Source organism: Ursus maritimus, unplaced genomic scaffold (genome assembly GCF_017311325.1).
Source record: "Ursus maritimus isolate PB19 unplaced genomic scaffold, ASM1731132v1 scaffold_15, whole genome shotgun sequence".
NCBI classification, from domain to species: domain Eukaryota; kingdom Metazoa; phylum Chordata; class Mammalia; order Carnivora; family Ursidae; genus Ursus; species Ursus maritimus.
Genome location: NW_024423897.1, coordinates 34,041,169 through 34,058,130, shown reverse-complemented (window position 1 = coordinate 34,058,130; position 16,962 = coordinate 34,041,169). Strand labels below are relative to the sequence as shown.

The window sequence follows — 16,962 nt, the reverse complement described above, 5'->3', positions numbered from 1 at the left end:
CATTTTCTAGGTCCCAGGCTCTTTGCACCTCCACAGTGGCTTCTTCTCTGACAGGCAACTGGGAAAGTAGCAACCAGACAGACCTGGCTTTGAGTTGGGCTTGGCCAGTTACAAAATCTTTGCTCTTAGTCAAATCATTTAGCCTTTCTGAGCTTCAATTTACTTCTCTATAAAGTGAAATTAACCATTCTTACTTTGCAGACTTATTGTAAAGTTTAGAAATGTATTATGTTACGCACACAACCATACCTGTTAATTGTGGAGGGACAGTAGATTTCAATAGATAATGGTGATGGGGGAAAGAAGGAGGAAAAAGAGGAGTTAAACTGAGATCCTTGAACTCTTAAGCAAGAGCCTAGGATTTATCTTGTAGGTCATGGTGGTCTTTGAAAGTTTTTATTCTTCAGTTAGGGTATCATAAGATGAAATGAAGAGAATCTCGACTTTGGTGAGCACAGTACAAGAATGGCGAGAATGTGGACAGGGCAGGGAGAACACCTTGAAGGTAGAGAGAGACCAGCTCCCTGGAGACAAAATGCAGCTCTCTTCATGTATGTGCTATATAGTTCTTTTATTATCAAATGGATTCTTTCCTCCTTAATCTGACAATTGTGAATCTATGAGAGAGACAGACATAGAAATGGAGAGTGAGAAAGGGACCTAGAGAAAGAGGGAGAGTCGAGGAGAGAAGTAGAAAGGTACACAGCTCCAGAGAGACAAGAGAGAGGAAAGCTGTGTTCGAGGGCTTCCTGGCTTTTTGTGTGAAGACATCTGGCACACAGCTGTGCCGGCTGGAGGCAGGTGGCTTAAGAGAACTTGCATCCAGGTATAAACCTGGAATCAACAGGCTTGGATTTTCAGCTGATATGTGGGCTATTTTAAATAAAACTGTGGGGAGTTGAAGTGAAGGTTGTGAGAACACCACCTCCCCTGTGTTATCCCACCTTCACCAAAATGTGCCTGAGCACCTGAGAACGGTTCCTTCCCTGCTGTCTCCACATCACCTGCCCACCACCATCTCTCTCTTCCTGGTCGGGAGGAGATTTCTGGTCGACTGTGTGTCCACCGCGAAGGCTTCCCACACTGTCTTTCTGTTGTGTCCTTCAACTCTGTTTTCAATCTGCATGCTTTTTTTTTTTTTTTTTTTGTGCTTAAAGGAGGGTGAATTTGCTTTTGTGAGAAAGGTGTTTGGCTTAGCTTATTGTGAAAGCAGAATGTCTTTAAGTTCAGTTTATGTTTTTTATGTCTCCCTCCTCTCCTTTCCTCTCCTTCTTCTAACCAGTCATCCAAACACTGGATGTCTGATGGGCATTGCAACCTACAGAAGTCAGTTTCTGTTGCCAGAGTTGTTTCTGCTGTAAGGGCTGGTGCCCAGCATGTCCTGTTTAGAGAAGGCACTTGGTACCTAGGCCCAAACCAGCTGGGAGGAAATGGGGGTGCTATGGAACAGCACTTTGGAAGACTCTCAGACCCTGGGAGAGTACCACCTGTGACCACCTATGGCAGGACTTTTGGAGATCAGTAGATTTTGTGACCATCCCCCAAAAGGCAATGTCATATATTGTCTCCTAAGAGTTATTCTCAGCCCACCTTCCAGTTCTCAAAGATCCCATTGTCTTGCTAAGATGGATGGAAATGGTGGCACCTAAGATAACCACGTAGGGCCCCCTTTTGCCAGGTGTAGGAGTGTTTACTCTAATGAAATGTCTCTTTCTTGTTTTAAAGAATTTGTAATGAGATATTTCATACATCAAGAGTTTGTATAAAGATAATATGAACACTCATAGGTACCCAGCACCTGTCTTAAGAAATAGACTGTTATAGAGCTCTCAGAGGCTTCTGTGTTCCGGAGCTCATTCACATCCCTCCCCTAACTTCCCCCAAGTATTTACATCATGGTCTTACTTTTCTTATGAGTTAAGACATATGTGTGTGTGTGTGTGTGTATATATATATATATATACACACACACACACATATTTAGAACTATATATATTTACATATAAATATATATATTTAGTTCTATATAGTTCTATTTATATATATTTATCCTTAAATAATATATTAAATTTCGCTTGCTGTTGAATTTTATATAAATGGCATCAAACTGGATATGTTCTTTTGAAACTTGCATTTTTTACGTGGAATAATGTGAGATTAAGCCATGCCGATGCATTAAATGCTCATTCTTTCATTTCTCCTGCAATATAGTAGTCCATTCCATAGATATAGTATAATTCACTTATCTATTCTCTGCTGACAGATATTTAGGGTGTTACTTGTTGTTATAAATAGCAAATTTGAAATGTTTTTTACCATTATAAATTCTGTTGCTCTGACTGTGTTTTGCATGTGGCCTGGGTACAGATGTGGGAGAATTTCTCCAGATTTTGTAAGTTGGATTGAAATTGCTGGGTTGAACGGTGTGAACATTATCTACTTATTTCCAAGAATTTTTGTGAAGTGGTTGTACACATCTAACCTCGGTATAAAGAGTCCCTACGGATCCCACCCTTGGTGATATTCTTTTATTGCCCAACATTTACATTTTTTGCCAGTCTTGTCAGTATAAAATGGCAGCTCTTTCTGGAATTAATTGGCATTTCCTTAGTACTTATGAGATGAAACTTTTTTTTTTTTAATTTTTTGGTCATCGAGCTTCCTCTCTTGTGTTACTTTTTGTGTGTTTCCAATACCTCCCCATCCATTTGACAGAGCTCTGTATATGGCTCAATAACGACAGAAAAGGGAGGGAAGGCGTATGCTGACAGCGTGTGCTCTTTTCTCCGTGCAGGCCCCAAGGAAGCAGGAAGTGGCCACTACGGATCCCGCTATACAACGGGAGTCGGTGAGGATGACGAATTTGAAGACTACTTGAATTTGGATGTTTCCTTTGAGGAGGTAACAAGAATCTCTGCTCATAAAACCTGGGTGTTTTTGTTTTCATGCTGAACAAGGCAATTTAACCAATGGACCATGAACATTTTACCTAAAACTTACTTAAATTGGCCCATTTGCTCTTAACACTTATTTTCTCTGTTAGGCTCCAGGTGCTCATAAATTCGTGGTAACTAGGTACCCACCACGCTGATGTTCTGTAGCCGGCCCCTGCCTGCGGACTTCACAGTCTGGCAGAAATATATTTAGATTCCCACCAAGTGGACATGTATGAAGTCAAATATTAGGAGGAAATGAACAATTCCTTGGCAAAGTAACACATCTTTGTGATATTATAATAATAAAAATCATGTAATATCAGCTTTACCACTGATTTTCTGAATAGCACAGGGAAAGGTACTTAAAATCCTTGAGCCTAGAGTTCTTATCCATAAAGTGGGGTCAGTCCTATCTACCCCATCTGCATCCTAGGGTTTTGAGAAATCACAAAAGTGACCATATTTTCAAGTATTAGACATCACCCATAAATAAGGCTATCTAAACACTGTGCTCTGTGTTAATCCTGAACCCTTTCTCTTCTCTGGCTTTAGGTGAAACCACTTCCTGCTCTCAAAGGAGGAAATGGGAAATTTTTGGTGGAATCCGAGCTGGCACTCAGGTCAAACCCAAAGACTGCTCCAAGGCTTGCCCCCCCTACCCTAGCATCTCTCCCAATAACTACGGTGGCTCCCCAGCCCACGCCAATGGAGACGAAAGAGAAGAATGGAGTGGCTATGATGCCAAGGCTCTTTGACACGTCTTGTGATGAAACGCTCTGCTCTGCTGATAGCTTTTGTGCCAATGACTACACCTGGGGGGGCTCACGGTGCCAATGCAACCTGGGCAAAGGTGGTGCGAGCTGCTCAGAAGGTAGGCCGTTGGTGGGGAGAAGAACATGGTGGGAGCCAGGGGGCAGTTCTGTGTTCCACACATGGTTCCTCCTAGCCCTTTTTCTAAGATAAGCACCTTTTCCACGTATTCATAATTAAATTAGCTATCCAGGAAAAATGTAAGGCCACTTCCATTGCTTCTAGTTGACTAGTGCCCTGTTTCTATGTGTGCCATACGTGTACTTTTGGAGCAATTAATAAATAATCCTGACAGCACCTCGGGGAGGCAGACTTTACTTGGATCACGTCTCTACTGCAAAAGTGCAGCTGAAACATGGGCGTGAAGGTTAAGAAAGATAATAATTGAGCCAACTTACATTACACAGATGTCCAGCTGGAGGGCAGGCGGCAGTGGTCTTAAAACCATTGATTTCTTTTTCGGGTAGCAAGTTAACAATCTCCAGTTTCTCCCGGAGAATTTCAGAAGCTCAAAGTTCCCAAGAATGAGAATCATAGGTGTAAAAAGTATAGAAGGTAATAAGCCAGGTGTAGCAGATTATTCGAGGTTTTCACTTAATGACCTCTAGGCAATGGCATGTATTGTTTTGCATTTGAAGAAGAAAGGAAATCATACAGTATGCTTTTATGTTGTCTTTTTCTCTTTTCAGATATTGTTATACAGTATCCTCAGTTCTTTGGCCACTCCTATGTAACTTTTGAGCCTCTGAAGAACTCCTATCAGGCGTTTCAAATTACTCTTGAATTTAGGGTAAGAAGGATTACTTGTTTGATGAATGCCTATCGGACGGACATCTTAGCTGAGCATTGTGCCGTATCGAATGCAGCGGGCTGGGAGTGTAGGAAGTGTGGAGACAAATAGCAAAGGTCCTTAAACACGTTCACAGGGTAGCAAGAACGATGGGCACATTCACACATAAAGGGTGCCAGTGAGTGGAGGGTGGGTTCTCTATGCTACTGAACTGTGGAAGTGGCCGGCCGGCCAGTGAGAGCGTGTAGGTCCCAGCCCTGTGGCTCATCGTCGTGACTCCTCACAGACCAGGATCTCAGAGGCATAATGCATTCCCCATTCCCAAATCCCTCTTAAAGGGAGCTCACATGTCTGCCATCCTTGCTGTGACGATAACCGAACAAATGAAAAACTGCTAGACACGCGGCCCTGGCACATAGTGAGAGCCCAGTGGAAGCTCTCTGATCTGAATCAACTGCAAATCAGATTTCAATCAGGGACTTCAGCTTAGAGTTATTCCTTTGGACATCTTAGACAACACAGCAAGGTTTGGAGATCTGGAAACAAGTCCCCTTTGAGGTCATGGTCACAGTGTCGTGTGTCCAAAAGATGATCCATCCCAGTCTAGGGCAGCCAACGTGGGTGAAAACCAACCTAGTCTATCAGCAGGACGGATGTTATCATCCTGTTCTCCTAACAGAAGGAAGAAGCAAATGTGCATGCTTCTCCAGAGGGAGGGAGGTAAAAAGAGTAAGAAAAAAAAACAGAACGCTCTTTGGTGAAGATAGAATTTGATGGACACGCAAACAGCCTCTCTGTGACGGGGTCTCTGTGCACATGGTTTTCCTGAGGCTCTGCTGGAGGACCCACCAAGCCAAGGGCAGAGCAGGTCAAAGGCAGAGCCAGCTTTCTCTAAACTCACTGCCATTCTTCACACACTGTTTCTATTGCTGCCCTTTGTTTACTGGAAAGGAGTAGAGAACTGGTACCCGGGAGTTCACTGGAGTCCGTGCGCTTGTCCCTCCGTAAACAGGACCACAGAGAGAATGCTCGGGTTTCATATTCATGAGTGTTTCCAGGTGGCGCTCATTATTCGTGTGGCTTTTGTTGGTACAACAGGCAGAGGCGGAGGACGGCTTATTGCTGTACTGCGGGGAGAACGAGCACGGGAGGGGCGATTTCATGGCCCTGGCCATCATCCGACGCTCTCTCCAGTTCAGGTAACTCCCGCCGAAACCCCACGGATTTGTTAATGCGATTCTACATTACGTTTACATTTTTATAGTGTGAATAAAATAGAAATGGGATGGATCCCTGCAGATAGAGGAACGGTGCATACAAGGCAAGCAGGGAGCTGTTCACAAAATAGTGGCGTATCAGGATTGCCGGTCACCCTTGAAGCTTGAGTTTTGGAACCTGTAACCATCCGTTCATTCGACAGGAAATGTTTCTGGAGCACCTGCAGTGTACCAGGCACCGTTGTAGGTCCAGCGAATGCAACAGTGAGCCCAAGCCATCCTGTCCCTTTGCTCCTGGGGCTCGAGTAGATGTGACGGGAAGGAGGCTGGGATCTTCTTGTCTCAAGGCAAATAGGACTGATAGCCACAGAGAGCAGAGAGGAGCCCTCAACCTCCTGAGGGGTCCCAGAGGCCCAGAGCCCATCCTCAGCTTCCCCCTGGGGCCGCGGCAGACTGTTTGGCACTCCTCCTCAGCCCTGGTCATTTCTCTGCCAATGTACTTCGGAATCCGCTGTTAGTTTGTGCGTGGGTTTCTGGGGGCAGAGTTTCGTGGGGGTGGGAGTGTTGAACCACCCACACAGGGTGTACACAGCACCTCCGTGAGAATGACCAGTGAGGATCAGCCTTGTCCTATCCCTTGCGCACTGGTTAAGGTCCTTGGCACCATTCCTCTGCTGCCTGACCTTCAGCAAGTGACCTCACCTCTCTGAGCGGGCATTTCCTCCCAGGACTCTTGTGAGGATGAAGTGAATGAATACATCAAAGTGCTTAGAGCGGTGCCTGGCTCATAGCAAGCACTCAATAAGCAGTAACCATTATTGTCTTCGGATTATTTCAGCCCCCAGATTACTTTAGGTTAAGCTGGAGAGGACTGTTGAACATCCCGCTTGGAGAAGACAGCGGTCCCCCATCCTTTGCTAAATGCTTTGATTCGTGGGAGTTTGATGCTGGGCCAGGGTCTGGGGCAGCAGTTCTCACACTTGGAGGATCTGTAGCATTGGCAGGAATTTGCTGGTAGCCACTCCCCAGCTCTGCACCTCGTGATTCTGCTACCCTGCCCCCTAGAGAAGCCTACTCCGCCATGCCTCTCAACCCCATTCCTCTCCACCGAGGATCGTGGAGACACAGGGAATCCATGAGAAGTAGCTTCAATTAGTGCAAGTCCAGAGAAGGATGATGCTGGCCCTTTGTCCTGCCCCACTGGCCATCTCAGGACCCGGGGGGAAGTGGCATGGCGGCCATCTGGAAGTTGACGGGAAAGGGTCAGGGTTCTAGATGGAAGGCACAGTGACTAGTGGGTACCCTGCGCCATAGGGAAGTTAGAGAAAGAAAACAAAAACAAGGGTAAAGCAATCGTCTGAGAATGTTCCCCCTCTGCCCACACCTCCCCGCAACGCTGGGGCCTCCTGTGGAAACTGCACCTGCATTTGGGCACAGCTGAGCACAGATGGCATGCTGGCCAGCTTGCCAAGATGAGTGTGAAGACTTGTGTTTTTTACATTTTATTAATATCGCTGAGCCCATCATCTGGGAGTTGGGGCAAGTCCCCAGAGAAATACCTGGAAGCAGAATGACTCAAGTTCTAATTCGCTGTACCTGGGATCCACTTGAACCATCAGGCAGTCACCGAGAGGGAGGGGGAGGATCTTAGTTGCCCATCCTTTTCGAAACTGCAGAGAAGATCAGGTTGAAGAAGGCCCCACATTTGAAGGGTCTGTGGGCAGATTAAAGATAACTGGACTGAGACTGGCCCAGAGAGCAGGCGTCTAGCTCTTTCATGTAGAGATTGAAATGGTTCTTGATATTCATAAAAAGAACAGAACAGGTTGGCTCTCAAAGAAGCCATCGCCCCAGAAGTGGTGTCCATGAGGTCTGAACACATACGGAGCTGGTTGATCAGAGAGCCTTTTTGGCCTTTTCCTCCCCACAGGTTTAATTGTGGAACTGGAGTTGCTGTCATTACAAGTGAAAGCAAAATCAAACTAGGGGCCTGGCACACGGTTACGCTCCACAGAGATGGGCTGAAAGGGCTGCTGCAGGTGAACAACGGCACCCTGGTGACAGGCCAGTCCCAGGTGAGTGCGAGCCTCACACCCTGCCCACCCACCTAGCGCCCACCGTTAACATCGCCCGGGGTGGGGCGGGGGGCGCTGCGGAGAGCTGAGGCAGACATGGCAGGACGCAAGCTCAGGGCACCCATCCATCCCACAACTGCTGAGGAGAAGAGTTGAATCTGCAAGCATCATCACTGTGGGGGCACAGAAACATGCAGTTGGCCTTGTGCTCAGGGCCATGTTCTCTTTCCACAAGGACAAAGCCAGGGGTGTGGGGGGGGAGAAGGCCCGTATGGGAAGAAAAGATGCCGTTATTAGTGCCAAACACAAAGCTTGCTTTTAAGGCAAGGGTGTTGCCATGTGGCTTTAGAAAACAGTCCTGAAAAGTTCACTTGGTTGAATAGACAGGAACGATCCTTTCATCTACCCTTTTGGGGGCCATGATTCCAGGAAGTGGTCAAACAATTTAACTGTTGGGCTACTCAGTAAATCACCTAGGTATTCACATATTGGTCATGCTCTGGGCAATTTTAGAACCCTGTTTAGAATAAACAGTTTGGATTAGCAACCTGCCAAGGAACTGAGTCTGTAATTATAATCAGGCAGGTGTCTGTATTCTCTGAGGAAAAATGTAGCAAGAAAGCTTTTGTGTATATGTGTGTGGTTTCCTCCCTGCCTGCACTTTCCACTATTTTTTACTGGCAAGACATGTTATATAAAGGGCCAAGCCTTGCAGATTCCCATTAATTTGGACCCCAGTGGTTCCAAAGGAACAAGAATCCAAACATAGTGAATATGAATCCAGTGAGGTCGCTTATGCATATACACATGTATTTCTAAGGGGAAAAAGACTATGATGAAAAATGAACTATGGAATCACATGCATGCCAGGACAATAGCCCTAATATGATTACAATCAAGTCTGATAGGAATAAAGAAGCTTTGGCCTTGGATCCCAAATACTAACAGTGAATATAAGATGGAGAAGCTGTAATAGAAGCTATACATGTGAAAATGTCTTGTGGTTGAAAGCAAGGAAATTTTGCAAAGGTTAATAAACCGAGCCGTGTGGTAACAACAAGCGAAAGAAACTATAAGTAGTGTAAGTTACACCTCAGAGTGATTCCCACCCAAAGCAAGGGAATTGGACTTTCACACTTTGGTTCCCATCAAAACTGTTAAGTGCTGTGCTGGGGGAAGGCAAACTCCAGGGCACTTCCAGTTGTCTGCATAGCAGGCAAAGCACGCTCCAGAACCCAAAGCAACCCTCGTCAGAGCAAGGTAAAGGTCAATCTTTACCAGACTATTGCCTGGGATGTTGTAAGAGAGGCTCAGAGGAACCACCCACCCTACCACACACGTAATGTCCCAGAAAAGGAAAAAAAGATTGAGTTGTCAGGCCCCTGCTGTGGGCCTGGATCAGGGAACAGTGAAGATAAGATCCAGGAGGGAATTCTGAGGATCTGAATGAAATAAGCAACAGGGCACTCAATTCATCTAACAAAAACAGTACCCTTAGTGGCTGGTGAACAATCCTTAAAATTCACTGTAAATACTTTAAAGCTGCCTAGCTCATATTCAATATACTATTTATCAATGATTCTTATCTATCCATTAGGAAAGATAAATTAATGATTTAGATGTTCTATTTGTTGGCAACAAAAGTCTAAAAGATAAAGATTGCATTTCAGTGGCTTACATTCTGGACTTTTTATAAATTCTGGCAACATGCCTTTTCCCAGCCCACTTTAATCCAAATGAATAAGATATTTCTGTAATAAAAAAATGATGAAGGGTACCTTAATTTTGTCCTACCTCATGTTCAGGTCTGTATTTTGTAACCTCAAAACCTGCAGTCCAGATCGTGGTTTTCTCTAAGATTAGAAATGTCCCTACCTAATTGTAGATACACATACACACTCAAAAGTTGTATCCATGAGCAAGTTTCAAAGTATTTTGCAACACAGTCTGTGTGGCAATCCTGCCCTTTCCCCACCACACACAATGTTTCTTGCAGGACATAGTATAAGGGTGAGTAGGAGAGTAAAAGGTAAGGGTTGGCTCACATATACACAAAATTAGCATTATCACCTTTTGAGACACGCAAGAACCCTATGATTCATCCAAGGTACACAGTAAGTTGGTGTCAGGACTGGAAAGAGAAAGTTTTTTTTGGATGCCCAGCATGGTGCCCTGCCTGTTGGGTTGCTCTTGGCTCTGACCTACCTTCCCTTCCCTTCTAGGCATTCCAAAACCATCTCTTCTCAAAACACAGTCCTCTGAGGAGCTCACTGGGTTTCCTACGGTAACCATGGGTTTAATTTTCCAGTAGGGCAATGTTGTAAACATAAACACAGATGGAAGAAAGCATTGGAGCTGTAAACTACATCTTAACCATGCCCCTCGTTAAAATCTGTTGTGTTTTGGCTTTCGATTTTGGTTAGTGAGTTACAGTGTTCATCTTTCTTAAAGGGCCAGTACAGTAAAATTACCTTCCGGACACCCCTCTATCTTGGTGGGGCTCCCAGTGCATACTGGTTGGTCAGAGCAACAGGAACAAACAGAGGCTTTCAAGGCTGTGTGCAGTCGCTCACCGTTAATGGGAAGAGAATCGACATGAGGCCCTGGCCCCTAGGGAAGGCACTCAGCGGGGCCGACGTAGGTAAGTGGTTGCCCAGTGAGCCAGGGTGCTCTTGTGGGATTGCCTTTCTGGTGTGGGCCACGGAGGTGAGCAGCTTCATGGATTGCAGCCCTAGGCAACTGGTTAATGCAGAAACTTCAGGAGGGAGGTGGGCCCAAGAGGTGAGGTTGGTGCTTTGCAGACATTATGACCTGAGCCTGACGAGCAAGACATGGTAAACAATATGGCACACCAAACCCCTGGTTGTGTCCCACTGCCCTTGGCCTTCTTCATGAAGCATGGCATGGTCTCATCCGACAGAGCAACAAGCAGTTCAGCCCTTTCACCCTTCCTCACTCAGTCCAGTGGAAAAGCCAACACAATAATTTAAGAAGAACCTTCATAGGCTCTCTGCTTCCAGGAGAAATGGCCAAATTCTAATTCTTGACCACTGTGTCCAACACTTTCTCAAATGCCCGCTCCTTAACTCCTCACATTAGCTCTAGGAGGTAGCAATTATTATTATGACTATTTTTTAAATTTAAATTTTATTTTATTTTTAAAGATTTTATTTATTTATTTGAGAGAGAGAGAGAGAAAGTAACAGAGAGCATAAGCAGGGAGGAGAGAGAGAAGCTGGCTCTCCCCTGAGCAGGGAGCCTGATGAGGGACTCCATCCCAGGACCCTGGGATCATGACCTGAGCTGAAGGCAGATGCTTAACCGACCGAGCCACCCAGGCACCCCTATTATGCCTATTTTATACATCATGAAACTGGGGCTAAAAGTCAAATAAAACATCAAAAGAGCAGGCAGAGCTGGGACTGACTTTTTTTCTACTTTCTTTTTTTATTAAGACTTTATTTTTTCAGCAGTTTAAGGTTCACAAGAAATTTGAGGGGCAGATACAGAGATTTCCCATATACCCCCCTAAACACCCCCCTGCCACAAGCATGGCCTCCCCCATGACCAGCATGCCCCTGGAGTGGTACCTTGGTTACACCGGATGAACCCGCACTGACACATGAGTATCGCCTAAAGTCCGTAGTTCATGTTACGGTTCACTCATGGCATCATGCATTCTGTGGGTTTGGACAAACGTAGAACGTCTATCCGTCATTACGGTGTCATACAGGGTATTTTTGCTGCTCTGAAAACCCTCTGTGCTCTGCTCATCTATCCCTCTCCTTCCCCCCCCCACCCCCAACCTCTGGCAACCACTGATTTTTTTTTTTATATTCTCTATGATTTTGCCTTTTCCAGAATGTCACATAGTTGGAGTCATATAGTAAGTAGCTTTCTAAGATGGGTTTCTTTCAGTTAGTGACATGCACCAAGTTTCGTTCGTGCCCTTTCATGGCTTGATGGCTCATTCCTTTTCAGTGCTGGATGACGTTCGATCATCTATATGTACTAGAGGCACGTCTGTCAGGCCTACGGTAGGGCCTCTTGGTTGCCTCCATGTTTTGGCCAAGTTTTTATTTATGAATAAAACTGCTCTAAACATCAGTGTGCAGGTTTTTTGGGTGGACATAAATTTTCAACTTTTTTGAATAAGTACCAAAAAGGAGTGTGATTGTTGGATCACATAGTAAGAGTATGTTTGGTTTTGTGAGAAACTGCCAAACTGTTTCCCAGAGTCGCTGTACCATTTTGTGTTCCGACCGGGAATGTTTGAGAGTTCCTGTTGCTCCACAATTTTGTTAGCATTTGGTGTTGTCGGAGTTCCAGATTTTAACACATGTGTGGTGGTATCTCGTTGTTGCGATTTGCATTTCCTTGATGACATATCATGTGGGCATCTTTCCATATATTTATTTACCATCTGTCTATCTTTTTTTTGGTGAAGTGTCTGTTATGGTCTTTAGACCATTTTAAAAATCAGGTTGTTTGTTTTCTTATGGTTGAAATTTAAGAGTTTTTTTAAAAATATATTTTGGACAATAGTCCCTTATCAGATGTGTCTTTTGCAAATATTTTCTCCCAGTCTGTGGCTTATCCTCTCATTCTCTTGATGTTGCCTTTCATAGATTAGAAATATTTAATTTCAATGAAATCGAGCTTATCAGTTATTTCTTTCAAGGGTTGTGCCTTTGGTGTTGTCTCTAAAAAGTCATTGCCTTACCCAAGGTCATCTAGGTTTCTGTCCACACCACCTTCTGGAAGTTTCACAGTCTTGTGTTTTACATTTAGGTCTATGATCTGTTTGAGTTAATTTTCATAAAGGGTGTAAGATCTGTGTAGATTATTACCTTTTTTTTTTTTTGCACGTGGATGTTCAGTTGTTCCAGCATCATTTTTTGAAAAGATTAGACTTGTTTTTAAAGGAGTAAAGATATTTATTCCATCACTGAGAGCAGATAGACAATTCTAAAGTCGGTTAACTCAGTGACCGTCTCAGTCTGCTAGGGCCACCGTAACAAAGTACCACAGACCGGTGGCTTTAATAACATTATTTTCTCACAGTCTGGAAGCTGGAACTCCAAGACGAAGGCACCGGCCGATTTGGTTTCTCCTGAGGCCTCCCTCCTCGGTTTGCAGATGGCAGTCCTTCCACAGTGTCCTCACATGGCCTTTGTCAGTGCCTATATCCCTCGCGTCTCTCCCTCTTCTTATAAGGACACTGGTCAGATTGGATTAGGTCCTACTCTTAAGACTTCATTTAACCTTAATTACCTTCTCAAAGGTCCTGTCTCCAAATATAGTCACCTTGGGAGTTAGGGCTTCAACCAATGAATTTTTTTAGTAACTTCATCATAAAGATGACTTTGTCCAGATGAGTTGTGGTGCATATGAAGTACTAAGAACAAAGCCTTGCGCATAGCAAACATGTTGTAAATATTTCTTGCTATTGATATTATTATTAATATCCTGACTCCACCCATTAAGCAGGGTATAAGTTTTCTCTCTTCATTGAACTAACAGGGAAACAGCCCTGAAGGACAGATCCGTAGTCTCCACATTGCACGGTCACCTCTGACAGGTTAAGACATTGTGAAGTTGAGCAAGGACCAATTTCTGGCAGCATTTTCAATTCTCACATGGTGCGAAACCAACCTCTCCACTGAGCCGATGGCAGCAGGCGGTGCTGGCTCTGGGCTCCCTGGAAGCTACTACTGGATTCTTTGATGACTGTGAGCCTTACGGTGAACCTTAATGGCAGGCATCAGTCACATTGCCTTTTTTCATTTTTCTTCCCATTTTTCACCGTGGCATGCTGGAAAAGGGTTGCTAATCCTTCCTCAGCCTCCATACTTAGCTTTACTTTGAGTTAGTCCTTCAGAAATTCAAGTTCTTTTAAATTAAGTACGGTGCCACTATGGGGAAGTCTGGGCTCATACCAACAGCAGTGAATTTCTGGTGGGGATACAGGCATCCAGAAGAAGGTAATGACAGTGGCAGAGTCACGGTTCCTCTGTCTGGAACCTCTAAGTGGGTACTGCTCTCTGCGACCCCAGCTTTTTCTCTGTCCCCCTCCCCACCTCGCCTCAGCCTACCTCCACTCCTCAGAGGGGCCTTTCATTACGCAAGCTCTCCCACTTCATCTCCTTCATTAGATTAGTCCCAGTGATTGGACTCTCTCTAAACTCACGTTCTAGACCGGTCAGCAATCTCAGCAAAATTTTGCATTCTCTGGTCTAGACTTGCCTTTTAGTATTTCTACCCAAATTCTCAAACCTAAACCACCAGCACTCCTTTTTTCCAATCCTGTCTTTGATCTCCACACCCCACTGGGTCAACGTGACAAAGCCAGCTTCCCCAGTTAGTCGAGACTCAAGAGGTCTGAGGTGTCCATGGGTCTCACCATGGGTTTATCACTCTTTTAGTCATTCTTTCCCTCAAGATACTTACGTAAGCATCTGCTTGATGCCAGTCATGATGCTGGGTGCTGGGGATAAAGTAATGATCCTAGCTCAGCCATCACGTAGCTGCCACAAGGAGAGACCAGACTGATCAAACAATCACAAGGGCAGATGTAAAATTACAATTTGGTGTAAGCGTTACAAAGAAGGAGTAACAGTACAACAATAATGTGTAATAAGGGAATTTAATGAGCTGGAGGTCCAGGAAAGTTTTCTGAGGATATAATGCAAAGTTGCTATCTGAAGCATTTTTCTTCTCGAGCAGATAAGAGAGGGAAGAACATTCCGGGCAGAGGAAATGACTTGTCCCAGTGGGAGTGTGAGGGGGAGGTGGGTACCCTGATGTAGTCTGTGTTTTGAAAAGATCCCTCTGGCGGGGGACAGCTTTTTGGAAGCGGTATTCAGGAGGCACATTAAACGGGCCGAGCCACTATGGAGACAGGCCGGATCAGAGATAATGGCGATTTGCTCCAGGCTGGTGGTGGTGGCAGAAGTGCGACTGACTGGACAGCTCTTCAGTAGGGGAGATAGACAGGGCTCGGTTATGGACTGGGGGACGAGGGCAGGAGGGTTTCTCCCTGTCCATGTGTCCTTAATGTCTTCTACTCCATGATGTGCCACCTTCACGTCTCTCCTCAGGGGCCCAGTTTCTCTCCTGCCCTCACTTCACTGTCTTGCATAAACACCAGCCGGCATCTAGTAGGTTCAGTGTCAACCAAAGTGATTTTATATATTGATGTTGGGGTCCCGCTAGCACTCTAGGCCCAGGATCTGGCAACCCACTTGCTTCCTCCCACTCTCAGTGGGAAGTTTCCCTCCTTTCTAAAACCAACCTCTTGTTTCTCTTGCCTTTGGAGATGTGTCATGAAGAAAGTTGCTGTGGCTGGTGTCAGAGAGGTTGCAGCCTATGTTCCCCTCTGTGTTTTTCAAAGGAACTTATTGTCACTAACAATAAGTGAGTAAGATAGAAGGGGCAATAAAGGGATGTCTAATCTATAGTCGATTTGACAGCAATAATAAACCAACTGAAAGTTGGTCTGCTTTTTATTATAACCTTTTTTAATGGCTATCCCAATGATGTCAGCAATAAATATCCCCTCCCTGGAAGGACAAACCGTTGATCATGGCTCCAAATGGAGATCTACTGGCTTGCCGTAAAGGTAATAGTGAAAATAAGTACAATGAGAACAATGTCATTAAATTCTAGTTTGACTCAATTCTGGTTTGATTCTGGCCTATCAAAATCCACCTCTCTCTTTGTGAAAAAGAGAGGTTAGTGAGTGTCATAGAAGCCCTGTCTTTTCATGAACAACTTTTCATAATGAGACAATTAGGAAGAATGAAACTTGAACAGAGCATAACTTTCTTGCCAGCCAGTATGAAATCATACTATCTAACAGCACGTTTATATATCGTTTGAACTGTCTGTTGCTTGCCATCTATGTCATGCAAGCCACACATTTGAAAACGTTGTCCTCCTCTTAATTAGCTGAAGGAATAAACATGAGTATAATTTTTAAAAAATTAATAAAACCAACCTATTTATCTCCACTCTGCACCCATCCTTCCCTACATCCCTGGACCTTGCTACCAGGATGATCACGGCTATAACCCAAGAGTTCTTAACCTTTTGTGTGCTATGAACTTCTCTGGCAATCTGGTGAAGCCAATGGACTCTTCTCAAATGTTTTTATTATTTTTTTAAGGTTTTTTTTTTTTTGAGAGAAAGAAAGAGAGTGAGAGCAGAGAGGTGGAGGGGGCAGAGGGAGAGAGAGAATCCGAAGCAGGCTCCACGCCCCAGCACAGTGCCTGATGCAGGGCTTGATCTCATGACCCTGAAAGCATGACTTGAGCCAAAATCAAAGAATCAGATGCTTAACCAGCTGAGCCACCCAGGCGTCCCAAGATTTTATTTTTAAGTAATCTCTCCACCCAACGTGGGGCTCGAACTTACAACCCTGAAATAGAGAGAGCATGCTCCACCCACTGAGCCAGCCCGACGCCCCTCAAAATGATGTTTTTAAATGCAGAGAGTAATATCCATGGTAGGAAACACTCACATTGAAATGAAGCCATACAGTGCTTTTAAGCTTTGTTTTTGTAGAAGTATCTGTGCCTCTCAATTATTAAGCATTAGAGAACAGGATTATTTAATGGGGGTACAATGGCTACCGTGATTTCAAAGTAGTAATTAACATAAATGATATTTTGAGATTATCTGCGACAAGTGGGCTGTGATGTGACAATAACTCGGGTCTGTTGGTCATAGGCCACAAGCACTGCTTATCCTTTGAGCTTTTGTTGCCTACATTAGTAACTGAAGAAAACACTCTGTTCAATTGGAAGTGAGGGAAAATGAAGATTAATGTGTTTCCCGTATAAGTTCACAGGCCCCCTGGCCTGGCTTCTTCACACTTGCTCAGGTCCCCCCGCCTCACACGGTCCTACTACCCTTCCAGCTCGGGAACCCTGGACGCCTCTCTCCTCTCTTTCTAGACCCAGCTCTCACAATTTTCCGGGCCCCGTGTGAAACCCCTGCGGTGGGGCTTCTGCCTTCCACTGTGCAGCAAAATTGCTCTCCTCAAACCGGGTGTGGTCATCTCTTTACAAAACGCACAGCTTCTCCTCCTGGACTTGTCAGCAGTACTAAGTCTGCCTTCTCCCTGTGCTCCT

The 16,962-nt window shown here is 44.9% G+C and overlaps 1 protein-coding gene across 1 annotated transcript in view; it reads left to right on the top strand.

Annotated features, from left to right (window-relative positions):
• EGFLAM (EGF like, fibronectin type III and laminin G domains) overlaps window positions 1-16,962 on the top strand; it is a 178,361-nt gene that overhangs the window by 125,345 nt on the left and 36,054 nt on the right. Inside the window, exons 8-13 of the mRNA XM_040630493.1 lie at window positions 2,795-2,901; window positions 3,489-3,807; window positions 4,436-4,536; window positions 5,635-5,735; window positions 7,684-7,828; window positions 10,280-10,469. Coding sequence (XP_040486427.1) covers window positions 2,795-2,901; window positions 3,489-3,807; window positions 4,436-4,536; window positions 5,635-5,735; window positions 7,684-7,828; window positions 10,280-10,469 — 963 coding nt within the window. The remainder of the gene's footprint in view (window positions 1-2,794; window positions 2,902-3,488; window positions 3,808-4,435; window positions 4,537-5,634; window positions 5,736-7,683; window positions 7,829-10,279; window positions 10,470-16,962) is intronic.